The sequence below is a fragment of the Pinus tabuliformis genome, chromosome 6 (assembly GCF_031772625.1).
Source record: "Pinus tabuliformis cultivar Carrire ecotype Pingquan chromosome 6, CPIR1, whole genome shotgun sequence".
NCBI lineage: Eukaryota > Viridiplantae > Streptophyta > Pinopsida > Pinales > Pinaceae > Pinus > Pinus tabuliformis.
This window is the reverse complement of record NC_142292.1, coordinates 1,717,165,674-1,717,178,200: the sequence shown is the minus strand read 5'-3', so window position 1 is coordinate 1,717,178,200 and position 12,527 is coordinate 1,717,165,674. Positions and strand designations below refer to the sequence as shown.

The 12,527-nt window shown below is 34.4% G+C and overlaps 1 protein-coding gene across 2 annotated transcripts; it reads left to right on the top strand.

Moving 5' to 3' along the window:
• Positions 1-2,151: 2,151 nt before the first annotated feature.
• Positions 2,152-11,730, top strand: LOC149265643 (uncharacterized). 2 transcript variants are annotated; one of them, XM_089393498.1, is made up of 3 exons: positions 2,152-2,304; positions 11,054-11,146; positions 11,319-11,730. In XM_089393498.1, the coding sequence occupies exons 1-3, from the start codon at positions 2,176-2,178 to the stop codon at positions 11,514-11,516; spliced, it is 420 nt and encodes a 139-aa protein (XP_089249624.1). In that variant the 5' UTR covers positions 2,152-2,175; the 3' UTR covers positions 11,517-11,730. The 2 variants fall into 2 exon arrangements, with proteins under 2 accessions (XP_089249624.1, XP_089249617.1); XM_089393491.1 differs by lacking the exon at positions 2,152-2,304 and adding an exon at positions 10,721-10,960.
• Positions 11,731-12,527: the final 797 nt, after the last annotated feature.

The following is a 12,527-nucleotide window of genomic DNA, read 5'->3' as shown; positions in this document are numbered from 1 at the left end:
AGTCAACATAACAATAATAATATAAGGGCACAAAAATAACAATAGTGGGCTTCTATTGGGCACAATAATAACAATATGGGGACAATAAGGGCACAACAATAATAGTAAGGGCCACAATGACACTAGTAATGGGGGAATCACTAGTGTTATAGGGACCTAACATTGTCTATATGGAAACACTGTATAATTTTGAATTTATTTATTGTAGATTTGTACATAGATGGATATTCCTTTCTTTGCATTTATCTTTTAGACTGCTTGCTTTCACCAATTGATTTAGAGCTTATGGAGTCTCAAGTAGCACCAATCCCCTTGCTTCTATTGGATTGAATAACATGATTTCTCTTTTGAAATCCATAATATCTCATTCACATGCTTCCTATTTCTCCCATAAGACTTTAGCATAGACTCCATGATCATGTTTGTGTCCCTCTTAATAACGCACTCCTTGGAAGGGGCCATAAAATCTTTTATTAGGACTAAACTTGGATGTCTCTTCTTTCTTTCCCTTTGATTCTTCATTCAATCATACCACCCATCAACTTGTTATTTTTCCATTTTTCTTATAATGACCTTTGTTGTTGGGAAGGTGCCTTTCAAGTATTTTGTCTTTGCATATAGATACACATAAAGTATCATTATTTTAATCTAATGGACGTGGTTGTTAAAATCACCAATATTTAATTAAATATGCATTGTTATACCTTTGCTCAAGTCAACTTCAATTCAAATTCTAACACATTTGTGTATACCCTTCCTTGCTTAGTTTGTATATTGTTGTAAGTCCCCAATATATTTATGTTGGCTTTTGAAAGATCATCTCATCCCAAAATAAGTAGGGGGGATTCAATATTCAAATCCAGAGTGGGGTTGAAGAAATGGATATTGAAGATGGATTCAATTATAGAAACTATCTTTTGAAAAAAGGTTAGTTTTGCCCCAAAAAGAAAGTCCCTCCTTTGAGACCTTGCCACAACTTCCATAGTTGTGAAATTTTACAATAATAGAACCTCTAGAGTAGAGGTTTACCATATACTTAGAACTTAGGTTGGAATTGATTTGATTCTTGAACTCTTTAGATGATGACTAGAGATCATTAAATACATAGTTTGAAGCATTTGCTTGTAGTTATTAATGAACTTGTTAACCATCCATAGATGAATACTTCCCTTGCACATGTGCTTGATTTTGTTAATAATGAAAGAATCCTACTATGTTTTTGGTATATTCGACAAGACTACATCTTTAAAATAAAGAAGATTCAATTCTTAATGCTTTGCAATCCTATAAGAGGGAGGGACAATCGAAGTCACGCAGGAGGAGGTATTCCCTTTGTTTAGCGAAACTCTACAGAGATAAAGCACTAAATGCAAGATTAACCCCTTGTTTATGTGATAATTAGGGAATATATATCTATTCTCTCAAAGATTAATCTTGTATATTCAAAAAGAATTTCTCATTTATTCTAAATAACACTTAACACTGTTTATAGAATAATTTCTCACCATTACAATCACAATAATCATTTTTCAAGGCAAAAACTACATCAAAACTTTTTGAATATGCAAGTAGATAATCTCCACAAATGAAGATGAAAACATATTTTGAGCATGTTTAAAGTGGATTAAAATATAATAATAAAAGACACAACAAAAATCTTGATACAATAATAGCTCAAATAATTATCTTTAACAAAAATCTATTAAAGATTACTATAAAATTATAAAATGAAATTAACATTAATAAATAATCAATTAATTTATATAAAATCCCAATTTAATAATGAATAATTACTTAATTCTTTAAGTTCCACTTCAAAGAAAGCATTGACACATCAGCTAGAGAAGGGTGCATTATTGTTTTGGAGTAAGAGAAGGGTGCATTATTGTTTCGGAGTTCTATGTCCGTTGCATCAATATTTTATTTGATGTGCCCAATTATTTTTCCAAAGTAAAACTATTATTCAGCTTAAATAATAGAATGTATAATATTTCAAATTCTATAAAATGTATAATATTTCAAATTCTTTGAAAATCTGTTTTACTGAAACAAAAATGTATGGCCATCGATGACATGATCGGACGGTAGATATTCTATCCCGCCTTTAAATTCAAATCCTCTTGGTAGTTTGGCGCCATTGCGCGTATCCCTCTCAACGAGCTCAGTAGCTCGCATATGAACAATCATGGTTTGCAATCGCATAAACATTGCCCCAGAATCGATCCACGAGCCACCAGATCTCTCTCTGCACGACTTCCAATAGTTCATCTGCGTTTCTTCGTGGTCAAAACGATTTCAGAAAAGGTATTTTTCTGCAAGAGAGTGCTAAAATTGCAAAGCGCCATTATTTTCTTGTCACCGTCATGAATCCTCTACGCCTTGTCCTAATGAAATTATTTAGAGTTCTTGATTGGAAAAATTTGCCATATTTTAACTTTCTGGAAATATTTCATTAAATAAGCTACCGTATTATCTAAAATAAATCTGAAGAAAGAGGCCGTGCTCAAAACAATGTTTTAAGCAGCAAATTTCACAAGGGTTATTTCTGGTTTAGTTATTTTGAGCTTTCAATGGAAAATTTTGACTCTATTTTGGCTTACAGGCAAGATTTCATAAACTAACGCTCTCGGACTGGACAAGGTTGTGCTCAAAATTTTGTTTAAAAAATGGCAGAGTTTGGGAAGAAGTTCTTTAAGTTAATGGATCAGCATTCAGATGCATTTCGAGTGGTTTGATTGAATGATTTCTGTCTCAGTTCCGCACATTTAAAAGTTTTGGAGAATGGGAATTGATAATTCTGGTATTTGATGGTGTTCTATTCAAATTACACAGAAGAAGATAGAAAGCTAGGGCTTTTAGAGGCTAAGCGTACACAATGGCACAATCTTTACAGGTTTTCGTGAGATTTTTAAGACAGGCAAATAGGATAGAAAATTAGGGATTTCACTAAGCCAAGAAAGCTAATGCTACATTCTTTACAAATTTACTTCAGAGTTTTGAGACTGAACATTTTTGATGTTCAAGTGGTTCGTAGATATCTTCATGCGGTTTCTATTTCCATGGAACCAAGAATTTGATACCTCAACATGAAATACTGTGCTCCGAAGGGTTTTCCCTTCCAGCTCATCTTTGTGTAATGGAATAGAATCGTTAATGCTCTTTAGTGTCTGGAGAAGTCAAAACTAATGGATCAGGAAGCAGGGGCTATTGGAACGGTTAGTAATTGAGGGAAACACTATCCTTCACAATATAACAACGTAGAGGAAAACTCATGGTACATTTTTGTAGTTTTGGTCAGATTAGGCCATCCAAGCACGCTGTTAGAGATTTCAGAGAGAAGCTCTTTGTTTTCTTTAGCACCGGCTGAAGGGGAGAACTTTTGCCACATTTCGGGGTCATCTCTGTTCATTATAGAAGGAGGTCTTGTAACCTGCTCCAAACTGCTAGTTTCTCTCTTTGAAAGTTTGTATTGAAAACTAGTGCTGGGTCGAAGGTTTACTCATATGAAGGATGCAGAAAATGAGAGTCCTTTAGTCAGTCCATGAAAAAGGCTTGGCGAAGATTTGGGGCAAAATTATACCTCCAGCAGAGCCAACAAAGTTCCAAAATTAGAGCCAACCTCACCAATTAAAATCTGCAAACAACCTGGAATCCTATCTTTAGGACGAGATTGTTTGAAGCACCCCGAAAACTCAAGTATGTTATTACTATGCTACCTTTCTATAGACTGGAATTATTTCTTTTATTGCTGCAATATCCGTGATATAGTCCTGGTTCAAGCAATTGAAAGATAGACTTGATTTTTCTTCTAGTTGATTATGAGACTCTGTACTCAAGGTCATAAGAAAAAAAAATCCAAAACTTTTTAGCTAGTGAAGTATAAGTTCCTGAAAGTTAAATAGTAACTATCTCTATCCAATTACCCACTGTGTAGGCAGGCATATCATTGATTTTAGCAAGCCTTAGCATTTTCCTGTCTACCTGGATAAGGAAGCAAAATACAAACGAATAACTATCTTATCCCTAGTTGAACAGGACAGGTAAAAACCATTGTTTCCTTAAATTAGTTTCATCTTTTACCCCTATAATAAGTTATTGTGTCAGGTTTCTGAACTCTTCCCTGACACACATGAAAGTCACATGCAGTTTCAACAATGGTATTGATAAATTATAACAAATTCTTGTACAAGAACATTCTTATAGTCGTTGCCTCTCAATGCCAAGCAGATGTTGCAATGAGAATTTTGTCCAACCATCCAAAATAGTAAATACATAGCTCCTCCTTCTTCCTTAGTCTTATAGCTATTGCAATATGATTAACAGAGCAAAGATTTAACCGTGTCCTTAACATTAGCACTGAGATGATATACACTAAATCCTGCCATAGTCACTCTAGCTCTCCATTTTCCTGTAACTTCATACCTCTCAATCCTTTCTTCTCCCTCACAAGCAATTATGTTAATTGTGTCTCAGGCAAGGCATTGTTTTACAACATTCATACGATTTCTGCTATCCCTTTTAAGTGTAGCATCTAGCGACTCAAACACTGATGAGTAATAGTTTAATGCTTCCATGGACTGGGGGATGAAAGGTGTATTATTAGTGTTAACCTCTTGTTTTACTACTGTGACTACTTTAGGGTTGAGAGACTTCACCATCCTCAGAAGCCGGTCACATGAGTTCTTTATAGACACACTTTGATCGAGCATGTGATGCAGTTGGAATGCAAAGTTTACTACTAAAACCTCATATGGATTTATCTTAAGTATCCATGGTTGGACATCTGAGTCCACATCGATATAGTGGCTTATCCTTATGTTGGGATCTGATTCCACATTAAGACTCCCCTCCTAATTATGTGTGTATGGACGAAGTGGTTTATAAGGCATTACATGTGCCCAAAGTTTTGCCAATCTGGAGGTTCTCGGTATGATGCGATAGCATCCTCCTACACTCTATTATTAACATCATCAATGGTTTTAGTGTTATGCCTTGTAAGCCCTCTTTGGTTTGTGTTTGTTATTTATGGTGTCCATGATAATTATAGTTCTTAGGTCTTAGTCTTAGTCACTGTCTTAGGCTGATTTTATTTATTAAATTTTTCCAATCTGGAAGTTCTCGATATGATGGGATGGCATCCTCACGCACTCTGTTATTGACATCATCAATGGTTTTAGTGTTATGCCTTGTAGGCCCTCTTTGGTTCGTGCATGTTATTTATGGTGTCCATGATAATTATAGTTCTTAGGTCTTACTCTTAGTCTGTCTTGGGCTGATTTTATTTATTAAGTTTGAAAGTCGATGAATATACAGACAAGCAATTGATAGGTTAAGTTTGTGAATATGAAAGAGTAATAGATATGTGTGTACCTGCAAGGCTGCATTAGTTTACATGCCATGTTTCACTGTATTTTTCTTGGAATGTTGTTGAATGTGAACTTGCCTTAAACGGATAAATGAATGTGTATGTCCTGGGTGGATAAAGAAATGTTTGCCAAAATGTTGCATTTGTGGAAATAGCTCCCAGCGCTTGATAACAACTCTTAAAATTGGGGGGTTGTTTTTGTTAAGAACAAGATGAATATAATGGTTTCTGAAAGAGTTATGGGGTCATGAATTCTATGGAAAAGTTGATAGTCATTCAACCAACGATAGTTGAATAAATATTAATATAAATAACAGTAGAGAGGCGTGTTAATTTCCTTGACATTGTCTTGTCTTAAAAATGAATTGTTGATAGAAGGTCTGAAATAATGACCAGAAATGGATTTAATTGCAGATAATCCAGAAGAACTTGATACCAAAACCTATGGTGCCACAATGAACTGCTATTGCAGCTGCGACTTACAACACTGGAAGTTATGAAAGCATGTGAATTTGTTACATAACCTACGACCATTGATATTTACAAGGGTCAATGAGAGAAGTGATGGAATCAAATCTCACCCAAAATATTGAAATAGCCTCCTCAAAAGTTCACCAGAGAGAGCAAAACCCAAGTACAATTGTGCTGAAAAGTTAAAAGTTAAAACATAGATGCAAGAGTGTGGGAAAATTCCAACCACAAAGATGAGATGAGACAAACGAGAGCTCGTGTTGAACTCGAATGAGGCATCCTCTCAAGAGGGGTTATTGGCCCACATAACAAAGGCACACACAGCAAGAGGGTTATTGAGCCTACACAATGAGGGCATACAACACAAGAAGGTTATTGAACCTATATATCAAGTTTTCCTAGGTTGGAATTAACCACAAACCTAGTTTCAAATAAATCAAATTAAATATGGCCTTACCCATAATTACAGGTATGATACCTACAAATGATTTGGGGCCACATGTATAGATACACCAATAAATTTCAACCACAAACCTGTAAATTTCATTTTCCTTCACACCATGCATCTAATTTGTATTCTGTATGAGAATTAACAAAGGAATGATGCTCTTTTTCCTCTTTTCCGCTTTCCACAATATTTGCTGTTTTTTTTGGTGAGTTTTCCATATTATAGATCCCACTTTGTTCCCACACACTCAAATTTTAGTTGCCTTGCTCTGCCACAATAATAATGCTTCAAATTCTTAGTTCTGGATTTGCTTATTCTTATTTTTAGATTTGCTTTAAACCGAATCTTTACCTGTAAATTGAGATGTAAACTTAGAGTTGTGTTTATAGATTCAGAAATAAAGTTGAGTTTTTGAAAAGTTCTCAAATGAGAGGCAAACGTTTTAGGCTAAGCACAACCATACCCTTTATTTTCCTCCCTTCCTATGGATTATAATTGATAATCTAATATTTTTTAACTTCATTTGATTCTCTGAAGTTGATTCCCTTCCTCCATTTTCATTAAAATCATCATGTTATAAGGCAAAAGGGCATACCTTTATATGAAATTTTGCCAGCAAAGAGTCCAAAATTAAATTTTGGACAATTAAATTTTCATGCAACTAAGCAACATTGCTTTTTAACAATACTCTTGGTTCAACATTTTTTGACAATGGTCTTGGTTCAGTACTTTCTTACGAGCAGAGCCCTCTCCATTCCTTCAAGCAAGAGTGGTCTCCTTGGAAAAACAATAAATCTGACCATTTCAATTTTTTCATAATGTAATACCTTGTACCGGATATCTTTGGTTTATGCCTTCTAAAATCTTGGATACCTCATCAATTTTTCCCTTAGAGAAACACTGTTTTACAGAGTCAAAAAGTTAGTTTCACAACCTCTTCTAATTATTTTGCCTTCTAATTGTAATTATTTTTCCACTTCACTGGTCTGAAATAGAGCAAACATTACTTCTGTGTATACTTTAACATGTACAGAGGATTTACAATCTATCACTTCTTCAAGAACTTTTTATGCCTCAATTTTTTTTCCTACCTTCCCAAGATGATGCATGCCATAGATAAAACTTGCATGACTTGGAACAACACGTTCCCTAAGCATTTTGTTCAGTATCTGGGCAGCGGCTTGAACTTTCTTTGATTTGCAGTAAGCTTTGATGAGTGAATAGTACAGAGCATATGTGGGTGAGAGACCCTTTCTAATCATTATCGCCAGTTGATTCACTGCCTCATCCACCATACCCAACTTGCATAGGCCTCCAATGAATGTCCTATAGCAAACTATATCAGGATTTAAATTTTTTCATCTCCATTAGATAGTTCCTTGCATGGTCCACTCTACCAGCGTTGCACAAAGCATTGATCAATGCATTCAAATGGATTGTCCACTCCGAGAAAGGATTGTCCCTAATTTTAATATATAGTGTGACAAACCGTATGTGACAGGCAGGTGGAAAACGTTTCTCGCAATTGACTAAGCGACGTCCTGCGAGCCAGACTTGAGACGGAAACCCTCGTCAGAAGTATATGCTTGGCTCTTTTCCAAACAAATGAAGAGTCAATGAGGTTTTGTGTAATCACTTCTGGTATCGTATTGGGTTATTGTTAGAAGCGATAATTAGATTCGGATTCTCATCGAGTGAGTTGTTCTGCTTTCTCAATTTGAGAGGGTTTGTTTGGAGGGAAAAATGAAAGAGGACATACAAGAATAGTGAGGGGAAATATGCAGAGGAAGAGGATTGAGAACATCGCTAGCAGGCAGGCTACATTTTCCAAACATAAGTGGATTGCTGAAGAAAGCTTACGAGCTCTCGGTGCTCTGCACTGCAGAAGTTGAACTTGTGATTTTCTCCCCAGCAGGAAAGCTCTATGAACTGTTTTTTAGTGCAAATCCTAGTATTTTGATTCTAATAATCATGGCTATGCAAACCTCATGAGATTCTTACTAATAACCCCGGTGGTGCAAGCCCTAGTAAGCTCGATGTTGAAAAACTTAGTGTAAAACCTCCAACAACAACATAATCAATACATGATGTCAAAAAAAATGGAGAAGCATCCAAGGTTCTTAAGCAATGATGTAATGAATGAGGTGGAGAGGCATCCAATGTTATTGAGCGATGGTTAGCTATACGAGGAAACATGCAATGTCATCTTCCTTTCATTTTCATGGATATAACTTAATATAACTTTCTTATGTAGAAAACATGGCTTATCTTAGGCTTAACCATGCATATAAAATACCACCTATCATCTTCATTGAAAAAAGAATGGTGTGTTTGTTCATAAATATCAGTGATTAATCGTAGGAATGGCTATTATTCTCTATCAAACAAAATCAAGGACTAAGTAATGAAGATCTTGGTCGACAACAAAACTTATGATTATTAACTTCACATTAAAATTCACTTCATCTCTGCCACCTTCAAGGAAATCTTTGTTATCCATCACCATATTGATGTTGTGACTTGGTCCTTGAAAAACATTTAGCATGTTTGATTCATGGAAACCTTCAACTTAGACAATATATGTCATGCTAACTTGCAAGAGATTGGCGTGAGGTACATTGAGGCTTGCAGGGCCTGCCCTGCAGTTTGCCCTCATGAAAGCATAGAAGTAGATTATAACCAGTTTCTTAGGAAACCATGAACCCTTTCTAGCCTTGACATCTCTGTGACCAACAAGATATACAACTCCTGATAATTCAGAACACTTCCATAGTTCCAAATGTACATCACAAGAAGGAAGCAGGTGGAAAAAACCATTTATCCAACCATTTTCCCCCACTTTCATCAAAACTGCAGAAAAATAAATTAGCTCAGTTGATCCAAATAGAACAGGAAATCCAATCGCAAGGAATATATTTTTTGCCCATATAAGAACCATGACAAGAGTCACTAGGCTTGTAGTCACCATAATCATCTCTACCTTTGCAATGCCATATGCATTTGATATCTCGACCATGCTCTTAAAACAATCACATACCAAGACACACATTATCATTAGAACCCAGTTGATGACAAGAATGTAGATCTGACCCATGAACCGTCGGGATGTGTGAATTATTTTCAATCTGGGAAAGCATCCTAGGGCCATGGACATTTTAATAGATGAAATTGTTGCTGAGATCATTGCCTGGCTTGCAATCATGGCAACAACACTAGCTATCACAAAGACTAGCCAGATAAAACCATCTGGAATTGAAGCAGAGAATACGTTCTCCACCACAGAGGGATGCTTCATAAGATATGCAACTTGATCCATGTAAGCCAATAGTAGGCATGGGAATACTACACATGTGAAGGCTATCTGGATGGATCTTACTGAGAAGTGACCCAAATCAGCAAAAATAGATTTAGCTCCTATTATGCATAACACGCAACCTCCTAGGGACATCCATGCTTTGATAGTGTTCCTCTTGAACAAGTAATAGATATAAACAGGATTGAATGCCCTTAAAATTGTCATGTCATGTTAAATAATATTGTAAAGTAAAATAGAACCAATAGAGAAAAACCATATCATGAGTGCCAGAGAAAATGTCATGCCTACTTTGCTTGTACCAAACTGTTTTATGCCGAACAAGATCACCAGGAATATGATTGAGACAATGACCACTGTTTTCAACTTTAGTATTTTGTCAAATATTAAGAAATGTGAAACATAATATATATGTTAAAGAATAAACATATTATATATCTTAAAGGAGAAACATATAATGGTAATGCAAAGTTTTAAAAGGTATGTGATCCTTAGGCTTATTGGAGAGTATATAAAAAATTTCACACCTTTTTATGAGATATGGGAGGAAAACATGTTAAAGATTTTTAATAAATATAAAATTTCCAAAATGATGCTAGTTACGTGTGATTCTTTTTTCATTGTTTGTGATTATGAAAAATGAAACTCAATGTTTTTTCATTAGTGCACACATATTTCATTATATAATTGCATATAGAAAAATCATTCCAGAGCCGATAACAATAAAAGTGAAGAATTTATGGTCCAACGTTATATTTAAGGGAGATGTTTAAGGATGACGTTTGAATTTTGTTTTTCATTTTAAGACATTTGGAGCAAATATTAGGAAGGACTTTGAGAAAGGATTGTCCTTGATTTTCGAAAATGGAGTTGTTCCTTTCCAGCCATATGCCCCAAGTGACCATCAAAGGGAGAGCTCATATGTTTTTTGGATGTTTTCTTTATAGCCATTTTTTTACACATATCCATAGAGTCCCCATGCCATTGATGTGAATTACTTGTTCGGTTTTTTTTAACCAAAATTTTTAACCAAACAAGAAAAATTTAAAAAATGCCTCAAGATCAAAGACTGAAACAAATACCTATTGACATACCTTTTAATGTATGGAAAGAACTTGTAAAATCATATGAGAAGTTGGATGCACAAAGAAAAGCCGGCAATGAGAGCATTCAGGTATTGAATTTTTCATTAAACATTATTTAGAATGTATTAATACTTATAAGTATCTTAGACATGTATTTGTGTGAAAATAAATTGAATTGGTTTATGTTTAAGGACAAGGCATCCAAGGCGAGGTTAACCAAGACAAAAGTCACTCATCGTAGTGGCCAGAAAGGTTTAAAAGCACTGATAACAACCTTTGTAAGTATATTAAACATGTGATATTTTTTTAATAAATTTTGTACTAGAAGAAAGTCATTGTTATCTAATTTCTTCCTATTTACTTATTGATAGGAACTAAAATATGGAAGACCTCCAAATCATTTGGAAAAGGAGGTGCTGCAGCAAAAGAGATGGGTTGAATTTGTTGTTTGGATGGACTCTATGGTATGTAATCTTAGTTGGATTTCCAATATACTTTTAAACCATATTTTCATTTTATTTTTTAGTACTATTAGATATTATATCTTACCTCATTTTATGGTTAACATTGTATAACAAAAACATGCGTTGTGTTATGTAATTAACACTAACATGTAATATTGTTTTTTTTTGTCAGAATGCTATAGGTAATGATTGCCAAGACGATGATCCAAATTATGTTCAACATATATCAGGAGATGATGAGGATGAGGATGAGGATGATGGTGGTGAAGGAGGAGATGATGATGATAGTTGCGGTGTTGGTGATGATGTGGATCAGAGTAATGAGGATGGTCAAGATGATCATGAGGATGATCTTGGTGGTGGTAGCTAGGCATGCACATGCATTGTTTTTCATGAAGAAATTATTGTGTAGAATGACATTGTTATGTTTAGATGGGTGTTGTGAATTTACCCTATATCAATGAGACATTTTGATTTTGTAATCATACGATGAGTTTGATTTATGTATGTTGTTAATTTATTGTAGAATAACGATATTCATGAAATATTTTGATTTGTTAATCATATTTGAATTTTACTTGTTTTGATTAAAAATAATACTGATTTTATTAGTATTATGTTGCTATTTTATACATGTTTTGAAAATTGTTAATGACACATTGTTATTTTTTTGGATGGATGTTGTCAATTTCTCTTAAATCTCTTTACAAATGATTTTGAATTGTGATATCTGCTTTAATGATATTTAGAAACTATCATATATTTCACTATGAATCTATAAAGGGGGTCATATATGTAAAGAAAAATATACTCTATATAAGAAGTCAAATGCGGATGTAACCATGGATGCAAAATTGAAAGTAAAATTGGATGTTAAACTAGGAATTAATACAAAATGCAAACAATTGACATACAAAGTGTTTTAAATTAGAAGTGAAAAATTGTGCAATAGTTGACACAAAGAAGGGAACAAAACATGGCATACAAAAGGATATCAAATTGGGCAAAAACAAGGACACATAAATGGGAACCAAATTAGATGCAAAAGAAGACAACAACTAGATGTAAAATAAGATGCAAAGTTGAGCGTTAAAAAGAAGCAAAAAACGTTACAAATTAATATGCCAAATGATGATGCAAATAATGGTGTAAATTTGGGATGCAAACTTGGGTGCAAAAAAGGAAAAAAAAAAGATGTAAGAAAAGACATAAAACAAGATGCAAAATGGGGTTGAAAAAAGGTGAAACCAAGGATGCCATATTGGATGTAAAAAATGATTCCTAATCACATGCAAATTTAGGCTCGAACTCAGACACAAAATTATATGCAAATGTGGACACAAAATGAGGCAAAAAAAGATGCAAATTTGGATGGTGAAAA